The sequence below is a fragment of the Notolepis coatsorum genome (assembly GCF_963971535.1).
Source record: "Notolepis coatsorum genome assembly, chromosome: 6".
In the NCBI taxonomy this organism is placed as follows: Eukaryota; Metazoa; Chordata; class Actinopteri; order Aulopiformes; family Paralepididae; genus Notolepis; species Notolepis coatsorum.
The window spans coordinates 128,420,740-128,434,795 of NC_140170.1; the positions used below are offsets into that span (position 1 = coordinate 128,420,740).

Below are 14,056 nucleotides of genomic sequence, written 5' to 3' on the forward strand. Positions count from 1 at the left end.
TGTCCCTATTGGGATTAATAGTGCAATAACTTGATTTTTCACCAAACTTCACTTAAAACAAATAAAAGGTGCCTCTTGATCATCAAACAAGAATGAATTTCCCTATTGGGATTAATAAAGTGCAAATCTAACTTTCACCAAACATCACTTTTTGTAAAATAAAAGGGTAACTCTTGGGGAAAAAATAAAAAAATCGTTCATTTTTTTAAATCGTCCTAAATCATGAATTTGAATTAATCGATTAATCGCCCAGCCCTACAGTTTACTCAAGTCAAATAACAGACACAATATTTCTGACACTGGGAATTAGGGCTGTCCCCCACTAAGGATTTGTTGGAGCGATATGTGAATTTTGCTAAAGGCGTTCGCGTTGCTCGCCTGGACACGTTACTATTTCCAAATCAAAGGTATATAATAGGTATTATGTTTCGTTTTTTGATGCTCTGATTGTCAGCAACGGCATATGTTTTGGAGTACATTACATATGATCGTTGTGATCGATGTGAAATCATTGTTGGATCAAAGTAGGATTGATGTCATATAGTCCTTACCTTTACTAGAAGGTATCCCAAAATGAATATTCCAATTGTCTGATTGCGATTTCCAATATTGATGTCCATCGGGTCCCTGACATGAAATGGCACAACATATGCATGAAGTGTGCTGAACGCATTCCAAAGTGCTCGGATGAAGCGATTCACTTGCCTGAGTCCAAATGCTACGCCTGGACTATATATAATGTAACACGCAGTGTGAAATAAGGTTTCAAAGGGTGGGCGATATGGCCACCTAGCAGGATTCGGCCGGCATCGCACTCTCTGCGTCTCAGAATGAGTCCCAATGATACGCCGAGGTCCGTGAGACTGTATAGTATATATATAGTCTTGGTTGGCCGTGAATGAGTTAAGGGGTTAATATGTATCCGTTCATGAAATGTTTAAAGCTATAGCTAATATGGATCAGTTCATGGTTATTGAGTGTTCCGTGATCAAATTGTCAGCCACATGGACTAGCCCTACTGGAGCTTAGTGTATGCTGGTGCAGATGGAAGCCTGGCCCCACCGCCACCTAGAGGCATTTGCCCAGCTCAATATTGTGAAGTAAGCACCGTTTCCTATAGTAGAAAATAACCCTCAAGTGAAATGCCTGCATTACTTTTTTAAAATTTTTTTTTTAAAGTAAGTCTATGGTGTGAGTGAGAAAACATTGTGTGTGTCTTGTACATATATCCTTGCAAAGATCAGATGTCCTCACAGCGATAGAAAGATGAGGATAATTGTGTCAGGATGTTTTGTCGTCATTTAATTTGAAGACATTATAAGGTTAGGGTTAGAGTTGGTGTCAGGTTAAGGGATGGGTTAAGATAATGGTCAGGGGTTAAGGAATGAATGAGTCAATAGAATGCCCTCCTGATCATAACAACGTAATTGCATATGTGTGTCTTTGTGTGTGTGTGTACGCACGCATGCCTGCAGCGCTGACAAAGAGCAGTCCACACACACAGCTGTGAAAACACCTGCAGTACCCCCCCTCCTTCTCTCCCAACACACACGCATACACGCATGCATACTCATACAGCTCGGCGAGAGTGACCTCACAAACTCCACAGTCATTCCTCATCCCTGCCCTCTTTCTGTCGTTTAGGACCAAAGGAGCAGAACTAAAGACCTCATAGTGTATGGACACAGGTTAACCTTGGCGAACAGTCAGAAACTCAAAGGAGGAGGAGATTTTTCAGGATTTTGTTTGCCTAAATAATGCCTAGCACACCCTAGGGAAGGGATTTATTATTATTATTATTATTATTATTATTAATAACTACATTTAGGCTAGAAATCTAAAATCATTGTGACCCAGATCACATGTTAAGCTACTGCCAACATGGATGTACAATGGGGGAAACGCATCAGCATTTTGTCCCGTAAATGTATTTCCAATCTGGCCATTCAAGTGAATTCTTCACCAGACTTTGGTATTAACTCAGGAAATCCAGACAAAGAATCGAACATTAAAGTCCATATGTAAATTAAAGTTATGTATAATAAAGTGGGATGACATAGGAAAAAAGTATTGAACACACTAACTGAAATTAATTCAATACTTAGTGGAGAAGCCTTTGTTTGTAATGACGGCTTCAAGACGCTTTCTGTATGATGTAACTAATCTCCCACAGTATTCAGGTGTGATTTTGACCCATTCCTGTCTACACGGATTGTCTTTAAATCTCGAAGATTGTGGGGGGCCCCTCTTGTGGATCTTCAGATGCTTCCACAAATGTTCAATTGGGTTTAAGTCAGGTGATTGACTGGGCCATTCCAACAAGTGGATTTTCTTTCTCTGAAACCAACTGCCAGTTTCCTTTGCTGTATGCTTTGGATCGTTGTCCTGCTGGAAGGTCCACCCACGTCTCATCATCCTCAGCATCCTGGTGGATGGCAGCAGGTCCATCTCAAGAATCTCTCTGTACATGGCTCCATTCATTGTTCCTTCAATGATATGAAGTCTGCCAGTACCACAAGAGGAGAAGCAGCCCCACTTCCACCTCCAAACTTCACTGTTGGTATAGTATTTTTCGGGTGATGTGCACTGCCATTTCTCCTCCAAAAATGGTGTGTTGTGTGACAGCCAAAAAGAAAAATGTTGGTCTCATCTGACCAGAGTACATGCTACCAGTAGTTCACTGGCTTGTCCAAATGTTGTTTGGCAAATTTTAAACAAGCTTCAACATGTCTTTTTTTCAGTAATGGAGTCTTGCGGGCTGAGCGTGCCATGGTGGTGGAGTGCATTGCCTATTGTCCTTTCTAGGGATGCTCGATATTGGCTTTTTTACCTATACCGATATTGTCCAACTCTTAATTTCCGATACCGATATCAACCAATATCAACCGATACCGATATATGCAGGGTTCCCCCCCCCCCCCAAAAAACAGAATAATTTCAGGTAATTAACATTACATATCTCTTGTTGTGGAATTAACACAACATTATGCATACTTTTGACAATACATAAAATCAGAATTTGTTCTTACTTGCTTGCCTGGGTAAATAAAGGTTATAGAAATGTAAAAAGAATTAAAATTATTTATTTTAAAACCGATACCGATATTTTCCGTTATCATATTTTAATGCCAATATCGGCCGATAATATCGGACATCCCTAGTCCTTTCTTTCACAGTTGTACCTTCTACCTCCCAAGTTTTTCTGGAGCTCTTTCCTAGTGGTCCATGGCTCTTTGGCTATCCTTCTGACTCCCTGATCAGAAATGTTGCGAGGAGCACCTGTGCGTGGCCGGTTGATGATGGAGTGATGTTGCTTCCACTTACGGATAATGCTCCCAATGGTGCTTACTGGAAGATTCAGAAGTTGTGAAATACATCTTCAGCCAATTCCATTTTCATGATTTGCAACAATCTGTCTTGAGAGCTCTTTGCTTTTACCCATCATTAGATGTTTCTTGTGTGGCACCTTGGTCACAAAAAAAAACATTTTATAGCCCATCAATATATTCTAACCCAGTTTACAGTATTAGCACAGATAGGAGGTAGAGTTGCCTCCTAATTAGTTTGGGTTTTCAGCTAGTTCCTTGCCTTTCCTTGCCGTGGTGTACTGGTTTTTCTTAGTATGTCCAATACTTTTTTCCTGTTTCATTCCACTGTATTTACATATGGACTTTCATGTTTAGATTTCTTGTCTGGATTCTTTGAGTTAATACCAAAGTCTGGTGCAAATGTCACTTGAATACGCTCATTGGAAATACATTTACTGTACAAAATGTTGATGTGTTCAATACTTATTTCCCCCACTGTATATTTATGTACAAAGCCAATGTATTCTGACTATGAGGATAAACTGTTTAATTATAACTATGTGGCCCATGGAATAAGGGCTTAAGATCAACCCCAACATTAAATGGCATTTGGGTTCATATTTAACAATCATATGTGTGACATGTTCAGCTACTACCAATATGAATATATATCTTTCTGAAAACAAGGCCACTTAATCAAGGATAAAATGATGTGACTGATGGAATACAGATGAAGATGGGATCTGGTGTTAGTAAATTAGCTTAGCTTTGGTAACCAAACCAGCTGTATTGCCTGCTTCCATCTGCTTGTGTAGGAAATGATGTCACCATTATGGTGCGATCTGCATGGAAATGGTGGCATTGGAGATGCTTAAGGACACAACTACCTGATGCTGAGATCGGACATGTGTGTCTTTTCCACACTGGTCACCATGTCAGATTAGGTTATCATAGCATCATAACATCTTGCTGTGTTCTGGCTGGGAGACAGGGGGCGCACTACACGTTTGTCCCCAACAGATCACTGCATGCCATCATGGCCTGAAGTTAGCCAGGGATCGGGGAGGAGATGTTGGATTTGGACTTCCCATTTTGAGAAACAGTCAAAGAACACGTTGCAGGAATTGTCACACTCGATGGGAAAAGGTGGGGGGGGGGATCTAACATGCTGGACTCTTCGTCCGAGACGCCACGTCGCTGTTCTTTGATTACACCACAAGGGGTGAAGATGTTCCCACCGTTCATAATCTGGAAGAACGTGTCGGCCGCGTCAACTTCTGGCTGAACTCGTGTCGTCTGATCCCGGCATTACAGAACAAAATTCTGAAGTACTAAAAATAGGCACAAATAATGAGGTTATCGGTACAGCATGTGTGGTGGAAATGTTGCTCCATGATCTTATCGTGGAATGGGGTCTTCATCAACACTGTTTAGGCAGCTATAATTAGGCCATAGGAGCGATGCATGTTATCATAGGCACGGGGCGCAGGAGGCTCTACAGGGAGTGTAGGTATACAGTGGAAATGCTCTGACCTGATCTTATGGCTTATTCCTGCCGAGTGACCTGATAATTACCGTAATGTTGCATAACAAGCTCTACGAGGCCAAGCAGATGTGCGTGCATGCACCACACACGCATTACATACATACAGTACATTTACATTTAGTAATTTAGCCGACTCTTTTATCGAAAGCGACTTACAAGTTCTGTACGACAGGTCATCAGGAAGGGTACAACTCTATCAGCTGAGTAACAATATTCATCAGAGTGTTGCGTGTTACAGTGTAGGTTAGTTTATTAGGACAAGTGCATGACAGTAAGGTTAGTTAGGGTTAGATTTATTTTTATTTTTTATTATTATTTCAGATAATGGTTGAAGAAGTGCGTCTTTAGTCGACGGCGAAAGATTGGACGGGATTCGGCTGTCCTAACTGGGGTGGGTAGTTCATTCCACCATTGTGGGGCAAGGACTGAGAATAGGCGGCTTCTCTTTGATGACCCTCCCGGAGCTTGGATAGGAGTAGGTCTGAGGCGACCAGAAGATGCAGAGCGTAGGGGTCTTGAGGGTGTGTAGTTAGAGACCATTGACCGGAGGTAGGCGGGAACGGTTTCCTTTGCCGCACGGTATGCTAGGTCGAGGGCCTTGAAGCGGATACGTGCAGCAATGGGGAGCCAGTGCAGGTCCCTAAGAAGTGGGGTGACATGGGCCGACTTCGGCAGGTTTGAGATCAGGCGGGCCGCTGCGTTTTGAATGAGTTGAAGAGGCTTGGTGGCAGTGGCCGGGAGGCCAGCTAGCAGTGCATTGCAGTACATGTACATTTGTTCTTCCTTCATATGCACCACTCTCCTGAAGCTAGATATCAAAGAAAGAACCCTGGGTTTTGTGGCATGGTGGCTGCTTCACACACACCTAGAGGAACGCACTCCGTAGAGTAAAGACAGCCGCCAAGGCTTTGCTGTTACTTTCACACTCAACGTGTTGCAGGGCAGAGGATGCAAACGTGAGTCTCGACAGACCCAGGCTGTAAATCCATGTTTTATCCACAATGGTGATACTACTTCACATCACACTTGTCATATGACAAACATATTTGTCAAGTTCGGTGCAAAGCGGACAAAGAGCTAACACGCATCACTTCCTGTTTACCATTTTTTTTTTTTTTTCAGAAATTTCATTGCAGCTGGGGGTCATACGGTTTGGCTTATCAAGTATCTAAATAACACATATCGATATCATCAGTAGGATATCGCAAAGGGACAAAAACGCATTTCAAATATCATGATTGCACAAGCCATCGAGTAAATTTTGTTTTCTGAGAATAGCGCCACCACAAGGCCAAATTACTTCAAAAATCCAGGGCTACTAGCAATAGTAGGACAACGCAAGGTTATGTCGGGCACTGTTTCACATTTAGAAACCAGCACGATGTAGCCTTTTACAAATGTTGTGACACTGGTTGTACCTGACCAGAGGAGCTCATATGGGCAGTTTCACTGTTGGGAGGGTTTTCTCTTGTTCAGCCCAATTAGCCCAACTCTGTGATTTAGATCGGTATCCCATTCATTGCCTATTGAGCAGGCCCATATTTTACATCCAAGTGATGTCATGTCACACATTAGGTTTGATAGTCTAGCTGGAGGAAAGGGTGGTGTATGCTCACAACTGATCTGACAAGCAAACAAGAAAGTAGATTTTCTTTTTGGAGTTACAAGGATTTGATCAACAGTGCCATGCTCTTTACAGGGTTACAGGGTCTCCCTGTCTTATTATAATACCTTTTTGTTCACCCTCTCAGACAGAAGATATGATGGTTATAAAACCATCATTGTGTTGAGGAGACATGTTTGTAGAGGGTTATCTAGTGCACATTTTGACGTGTGTGTGTGTGTGTGAGACACTGTCAAATGGGAGAACCAGGCCTTGAGCCTACTCAAAATGTCAGTAATCAAGCTCAACTCTAGTCAGCACTTTTTCTTACCCCTCTCTTTCTCACACACACACACACCCCCCGACACACACACATACACACAGCCGGTGATTGGAGTTGTTCTCGGGTTCCATGCTAATTGTGCTAAGAGGTAGTAAAAACATTGGTCATTTTCTCTGCTGCTGCCAGTTGAAACCAGCCCTTCTGACACCTGGCTTCTGTGGTCATGCTTGGGAGAGTTGCTTTCTAAATTAAATCTGTTACAGATTATCCACCACCTGCTTTGAATTGTAATCAGTAACTTGCTATCGTCAAACTCTGTAATGTTGGCTAATCGGATTACTTTTATTTACTTTTGAGTTACTTGTTGTCTTCAAATCCATGGAATATAATAATTAAAGACCCAATCCAGAATATTTGTTTTACCACATCGATGTATATTCACATACTCTTGAGTTTGAATTGTAGAAGGAAAAAAACATTGCAATTGTGATTGGATTTTTATTTATTTATTTATTTTTACAGTGTAAGATTCTAGTCACCATATTATTGTAATCCGATTACTATAATCATTACAGTAACTGTGACATACATGGAGCGGGAGGTTATGGTGACAGATAATCAGATCTATAGGCTACATTGAATAAGGTTAAGACGATGATGACTGATAATCACCCATTCACTCACACACGCACACACCGATGGCAGAGGCAGCCATGCAAGGTGCCAACCTGCTCATTGGGAGCAGTTAGGGGTTAAGTGTCTTACTCAAGGACACTTTGACATGTTCCTGGGAGGAGCTGGAATCGAACCATGAACCTTCTGATTACCAGATGACTGCTCTACCTTCTGAGCCACTGTCTGTAACCCCTGTGTGATCAGTGCTGGGCCAGCCACAGATTGATTCTCTGTCTCTCTGTCTCTCTGTCTCTCCGTCCATCTATCTCTGTCTCTGTCTGTATGTGTATAGATTGATGCCATCCATAGGAAGGAGAGTATGCGAGCGATGACGGAGACCTTCTATGCTGCTATATTTGGATACGATGAGGTAAGAGACACTCACTAACTTTCCAAACATCCGCTCAGGGCTGACATTTAAAGCATTATTTAACTTCGGTGTGACATTTCCACTTTTCAAAACACTTTCCTGGTGTGAGTTTGTTAGCCGTCATCCAGCGACGCTATCCGCTCCCTGAAGAGTGCAGTCGACGCTGGAACTCTCTCTATCATCAGCCCTACAGGTCAACTGCCTGCGTTACATCACGTTGCCATCTGCGTCACAGCAATTTGCTGTTCTACCACGTCGACAAATCGCCTTGTTTGGACTTTGAGAAGGAGATGAGAACATGGGGGAAGAATGTCTGTATGCATTTCATAAAGAAGCAGTGAACAGACCACAAAAAGATACAAGCGATGTCGGTAGCCCATTGAACTACAGTACAAATATCTGATCAAAAAGATGATCAAATCTGCACAAAAAAACTTTGTCAATGATAAAACTGAGGATAACAAAAACAAACCCTGTGAGCTTTGGAAATTACTCAACAACCAACTAGGCTACTGTAAGAAACTGAAAGTAGCCACCATCACCCCAATCATCACCCACATAATAAACCTCTCGATAAAACAGGGACACGTCCCCAAAGATTTCAAAATTGCGAGAGTGACCCCCCCCTGCACAAAAAAGGCAGCAAATTAGACCCAGGCAACTACCGCCCTGTTTCTATTCTTACCGCCATCTCGAAAGTGATGGAACAAATTGTATACGAACAGGTCGAAAAGTACTTTGCGGAAAAAAATCGAATCTACGAATTCCAATCTGGTTTCAGAACGTCCCACTCCACTGACACATGCCTTCTCTATTTGAACGACCACATCAAACGAGGTGTACGCGGTCAAATACTGCGGCATGGTCATGCTGGCTTTTGACACAGTCAATCACTCCATTCTGATTGATAAGCTAAAAGCAATTGGTTTTGATAGTCCTTCAGTGAGCTGGATGCAATCCTACCTGGAGGGGAGAGAACAGATGGTGGAGGTGAACGGTACACTGCCAGCCCCCCCCCCCCCCCCCTCCCAGTGAGCTCTGGTGTTCCACAAGGAAGCATATTAGGACCTTTACTGTTCCTAATTTATGCAAATGACATGTTATCAGCTTGTGACTGCAACTTGTTCCTTTTCGCGGACGACTCTGCCCTGCTGGTCTCTGACAGGGACAGGTTGCAGGTTGAAAAAGCCCTCAGCTCTGAACTCGGTAGAATCTGCACCTGGCTCGCTGATAACAAACTATCATTACACCTGGGTAAAACCGTATCCATTCTCTTTGGATCAAATAACAAACTCGGCAAGGCCAACGGCTTCTCTGTTACAGTGGGTGACAATATTGTCACAAATAAAGATGAAATTACCTACCTGGGTTCCATCCTAGAGGCAAATCTTTCCTGTGACAAAATGGCAACCAATGTAATCAAAAAAGTCAACCAACGAACAAGGTTTTTGTACCGGATCTCCTCTCTGGTAAACAAGAATACCCTGAAGACTCTGGCAGGAGCACTCATTCAAGGTTACTACGACTATGCTTGCACCTCATGGTACCAAAGCACCTCAAAGGCCCTAAAAACAAGGCTACAAACATCACAAAACAAACTGGCCTTACTCCTAAAACACACCTTACCCTGCCCATTTTGACAATCTAGGGTGGCTTAGAGTAGATGACAAAGAGTACAACAACTTGCAATGGGCCTGGTCTACAAGATACACTACACTACAAAGATACCCATGTACCTGTCAAAATACTTCCTAAAGGTCAGTGAAGTCCACGACCACAACACCAGAGGGAGTTCCACAAATCACATTCAACCCAGATTCGGCTCAAACAAGGGACTAAACACATTTCGCAATTATGCCACAATGATGTGGAATGCCCTACCCACAGCCGTAAAGGAATGTGAATCCCTACCCTCCTTCAAAACCGCTCTCAAAGAGCACCTGCAATTAGAAACTGGCTCCTGTAAATGTCAAAATTCCTTGTTTGTATTGAGCTGTACTGTATTGTACCCATTCTGCAATCTGTTAATAAAGTTTTCAATTAATAAATCAATCAAACAAACTACAGCCAGACACTAGTAGGACTGGGTATCGGAATTCAATACTTTTATGGCATCAATATAATTGCTTCAATACTGTCGACTATCAAAAAATGCTGTGGTATCGAAATATGGTATCGAATGGCGCTGTAAGGTTTTTGGAAAAAATCTTCGCTTTGGTGTTTGTATCAAATCCCAGTATTGGCACCAGTATCGAAGGTTTCCAAACATTAGCCAGCCCTAGACACTAGTATAGTAGCTTGCAAATGTAACCTTTTTTATGAATATCAACTTAATATCTTTAGCCATCAGATGCAGCAGCTTTCATTGCTTTCAAAGGAAACATTCCCTGATGTCAAGGTCTGATGCACACTGACTGCCCACTGTAGTTGGTATCCTGTATGTGTTGCTGATGACATAGATGGTAAACCTGTGTGTCTGTGTTTGTGGGTGTAGGGAATCCTGTCTGATGACTGCGTGCTGGCAGCAGCCCTGTGGAGAAACATGTTTAATCGTCAGAGTGAAGACCCCAAACAGCTAGAACTCATGGTGGAATATGTACGCAAACAGGTATGTGGCTATATTGCATCTGTATCGTGAGTTTTTATGCTCTTTTTTTTTTTTCACAATAATGTGAGATTATTTCTGAAAGCTTATGAGCACATCTCTGGTCACTGCATTACATTCAAAGCGGTTCCTCTGCTTGTGTGTGGGAAACACGATGTTAAAAGAAGACGATTATTTTATGGTCAATGTACACAAGGCAATTGAAATATGTCTTTTGGCATATCTCTCCTAGTTCCACATACATACAGGCCCCCACACATGCATTTAATCTAAGTTCAGAGTGCAGGGTTGCCTGCAGCACCCCTGGAGCAGTTTTGGGGGTTCAGGTTCTTGCTTAAATGGTGGACACCGTAGTTGTAATAACGGCCACCCTTCAGTTACCAGCTCACAGCTGGAATACACACTTCGGTCTGTGCTGGCGATTGAATCAGTGACCTTTTGGTTACTGGCCGGCCTCTCTACTGCTAGGCCATCCTGCCTCTCTACCATCCTGCCTCTCTACTGCTAGGCCATCCTGCCTCTCTACTGCTAGGCCATCCTGCCTCTCTACCATCCTGCCTCTCTACTGCTAGGCCATCCTGCCTCTCTACCATCCTGCCTCTCTACCGCTAGGCCATCCTGCCTCTCTACTGCTAGGCCATTCTGCCTCTCTACCATCCTGCCTCTCTACCATCCTGCCTCTCTACCGCTAGGCCATCCTGCCTCTCTACCGCTATACCATCCTGCCTCTACCATCCTGCCTCTCTACTGCTAGGCCATCCTGCCTCTCTACCATCCTGCCTCTCTACCGCTAGGCCATCCTGCCTCTCTACCATCCTGCCTCTCTACCGCTAGGCCATCCTGCCTCTCTACCATCCTGCCTCTCTACTGCTAGGCCATTCTGCCTCTCTACCATCCTGCCTCTCTACCATCCTGCCTCTCTACCGCTAGGCCATCCTGCCTCTCTACCATCCTGCCTCTCTACCATCCTGCCTCTCTACCATCCTGCCTCTCTACCATCCTGGCTCTCTACCTCTCTACCATCCTGCCTCTCTACCATCCTGCCTCTCTACCTCTCTACCATCCTGCCTCTCTACCATCCTGCCTCTCTACCATCCTGCCTCTCTACCATCCTGCCTCTCTACCTCTCTACCATCCTGCCTCTCTACCATCCTACCTCTCTACCATCCTGCCTCTCTACCTCTCTACCATCCTGCCTCTCTACCATCCTGCCTCTACCATCCTGTCTCTCTACCATCCTGCCTCTCTACCATCCTGCCTCCCAAAGATTTGTCGATTTTAAGTCAACTAATGAATTAGCTGGCAAATTCCATGACAATATAGGTCAACTAAGAATTTCTTTAGCCGAAAACATCCCTACATTTCATTTGTCTGAGTGGGGGCTGGCCTGAATATACTGTATATACAGTAACAATATATATTGTTGTTCTCTTGGAAATGCTTTTTATCTACCTTTCTCCTTTTTTCTGTATTTTTCTCCCATCCCAATTTAGTCGTTATGCCAATTCCCCCCTCCCCTTCCTGGTCGTTGCGCGCATTTGCCCCCCACTTGCCGGTCTAGGGAGGGTTGATAGATACTATCACATGTCCCCTCCGATACATGCGGAGTCAGCCAGCCGCTTTTTTTTACCTGACAGCGAGGACTCTCACTGGGGGAGCGTAACGTGTGGGAGGCTCACACTACTTCCCTCAGTTCCCTCCCTCGCTGAGCAGGCGCCCTGACCGACCTGTAGGAGTCGCTGTTTACAACGACCAGGATACACACCCCGCCGGCTTTCCACCCGCTAACACTGCCAATTGGTTAGTATGGACGACCGACCAAGCCGGAGGTACCGCTGACCGCTGGATTCGATACCAGTGTCTCTGCGGTGGTAGGCAGGCGCTTAGTCCGCTGCGCTACCCAGCCGCCACCTCTTGGAAATGCTTTGTCTGCAGGTGATGCCGAATATGAACAAAAATGGTATTGATACACAAAGAAAACAAAAGAGGAACATAATTTAATAAATGAGAACATGAATATTCCTGTGGTAAGAAAATAATAGCTGATGGGAAGGAAGAGAAAGAAAATAATATACAGTATATGAAGATGCATTAAATTAACAGAAGAAAGGGGGAAAGAAGAGGAAGAAATATGATTGAGGGAAAGAAAGGATCCTAGATAATACTGTAGTTCTACAGACGCATATGGACAACAACAACAACAGATGGACAGGTGTAACAGACAATAAACAAGACACGGGTAAACGTAAACAATAACATGAATGTTGTTTAGACATATTTGTTCTGGAGATGTGGGTTGATGATTGAGGAGAAGATGGGATGTGGTTATGTGTTTTGATAGTATGTGTTGCGTTACAAGGTTATTAAAGATGATTCTAGCTGACATGTGGGATGGGAGTCCAGATGTTGTGGAGTTTGCTAGTGAGTTGTAAATGTGCTTTGGTTTGTTAGTGCACATTATTCATGTTTGATAAGATGGGGTTATGTACTATTCATGTTGAATGTATTAGATTGTTGATTAATTCAAATATGTAATGATCTCGGTTTTATTTTGGGAAGCTGTATGCGCTGCAGACTGCTGCTGTGGGCTGTTTGTGGCAGATCGTGGCTCATGGACGTTCTGGTCGGGTAGTTTTTTCATGTAGGTGCTTGTTAGGGAGTAGCTTGCGCCTGAACGTAGGTGTGACGTGGGTCTGGACGTTTTGGTGCCTTTTTCTACTGACATGTGGTCTATGATGCTGTTAATCCATTATGTGATGTTGATTCCGTGTCTGGTTTTCCAGTTCCTGAGGTTTGTTTTCTTGGCGATAGTTAGATCGATGTGTATGAAGTTTGTGTTGGGTGGAATTGGATTCAGGGGAGATAGGTCACTAAGTAAACATAACTGCGTCATTTTGGCAGTGACTTATTTCCAAGATTGTAGGATTGGGGGGCAAAACACTGAAGACAATAGTGAAGGCAATAGAGGCCTTACACTGAATGTTTGTGTAGTTCTCCTTCCAGTATGCCTGTAACCACTTTTAAAATGCCTCATTTCTGTGCGGTGGCAGTGAGTTGTTTACAAGATCCAGAAATAAGACTCCAAATGATTATGTTTTTGTTATATTTCTCACAAATCAGCACATAGCAACCGTTGTTTTACACATAGTAACTGTTGTCTCTTGCATTGCCATGTACATAACAATAGTTGCTATGTTACAGGCAGCCATGCTGGAAGAAGGAGAACTACATAAACATTCAGTGCAAGGCATCTATTATCAGTGGTCCATTTTATGTGATACAGTATCCAATTGTTAGCCCATATAGAAATAAAACAACTTTTTGTACCACTTTTAAGTTTTAATAGTAAGTGGTGGTGATCGTGTTGCTTTCTGATCCCCAAGAAAAGACTAGTCAGCTGTCGAAACCAGAAACTATTTCTCTCTATATTTCACTGATATTGTTTCTCTTTATGATATCTGTGATATTCTCCTCTTTCTCTCTATTTCACTGATATTGTTTCTCTTCATGATGTTATCTGTGATATTCTCCTCTTTCTCTCTATTTCACTGATATTGTTTCTCTTTATGATATCTGTGATATTCTCCTTTCTCTATATTTCACTGATATTGTTTCTCTTTATGATGTTATCTGTGATATTCTCCTCTTGTCTGTCTCTCTCCAGAC

The 14,056-nt window shown here is 43.1% G+C and overlaps 1 protein-coding gene across 1 annotated transcript in view; it reads left to right on the forward strand.

Moving 5' to 3' along the window:
• Positions 1 to 14,056, forward strand: part of uqcc1 (ubiquinol-cytochrome c reductase complex assembly factor 1) — a 44,371-nt gene that overhangs the window by 27,988 nt on the left and 2,327 nt on the right. The window contains exons 7-8 of the mRNA XM_084316377.1: positions 7,708 to 7,785; positions 10,280 to 10,393. Coding sequence (XP_084172503.1) covers positions 7,708 to 7,785; positions 10,280 to 10,393 — 192 coding nt within the window. The remainder of the gene's footprint in view (positions 1 to 7,707; positions 7,786 to 10,279; positions 10,394 to 14,056) is intronic.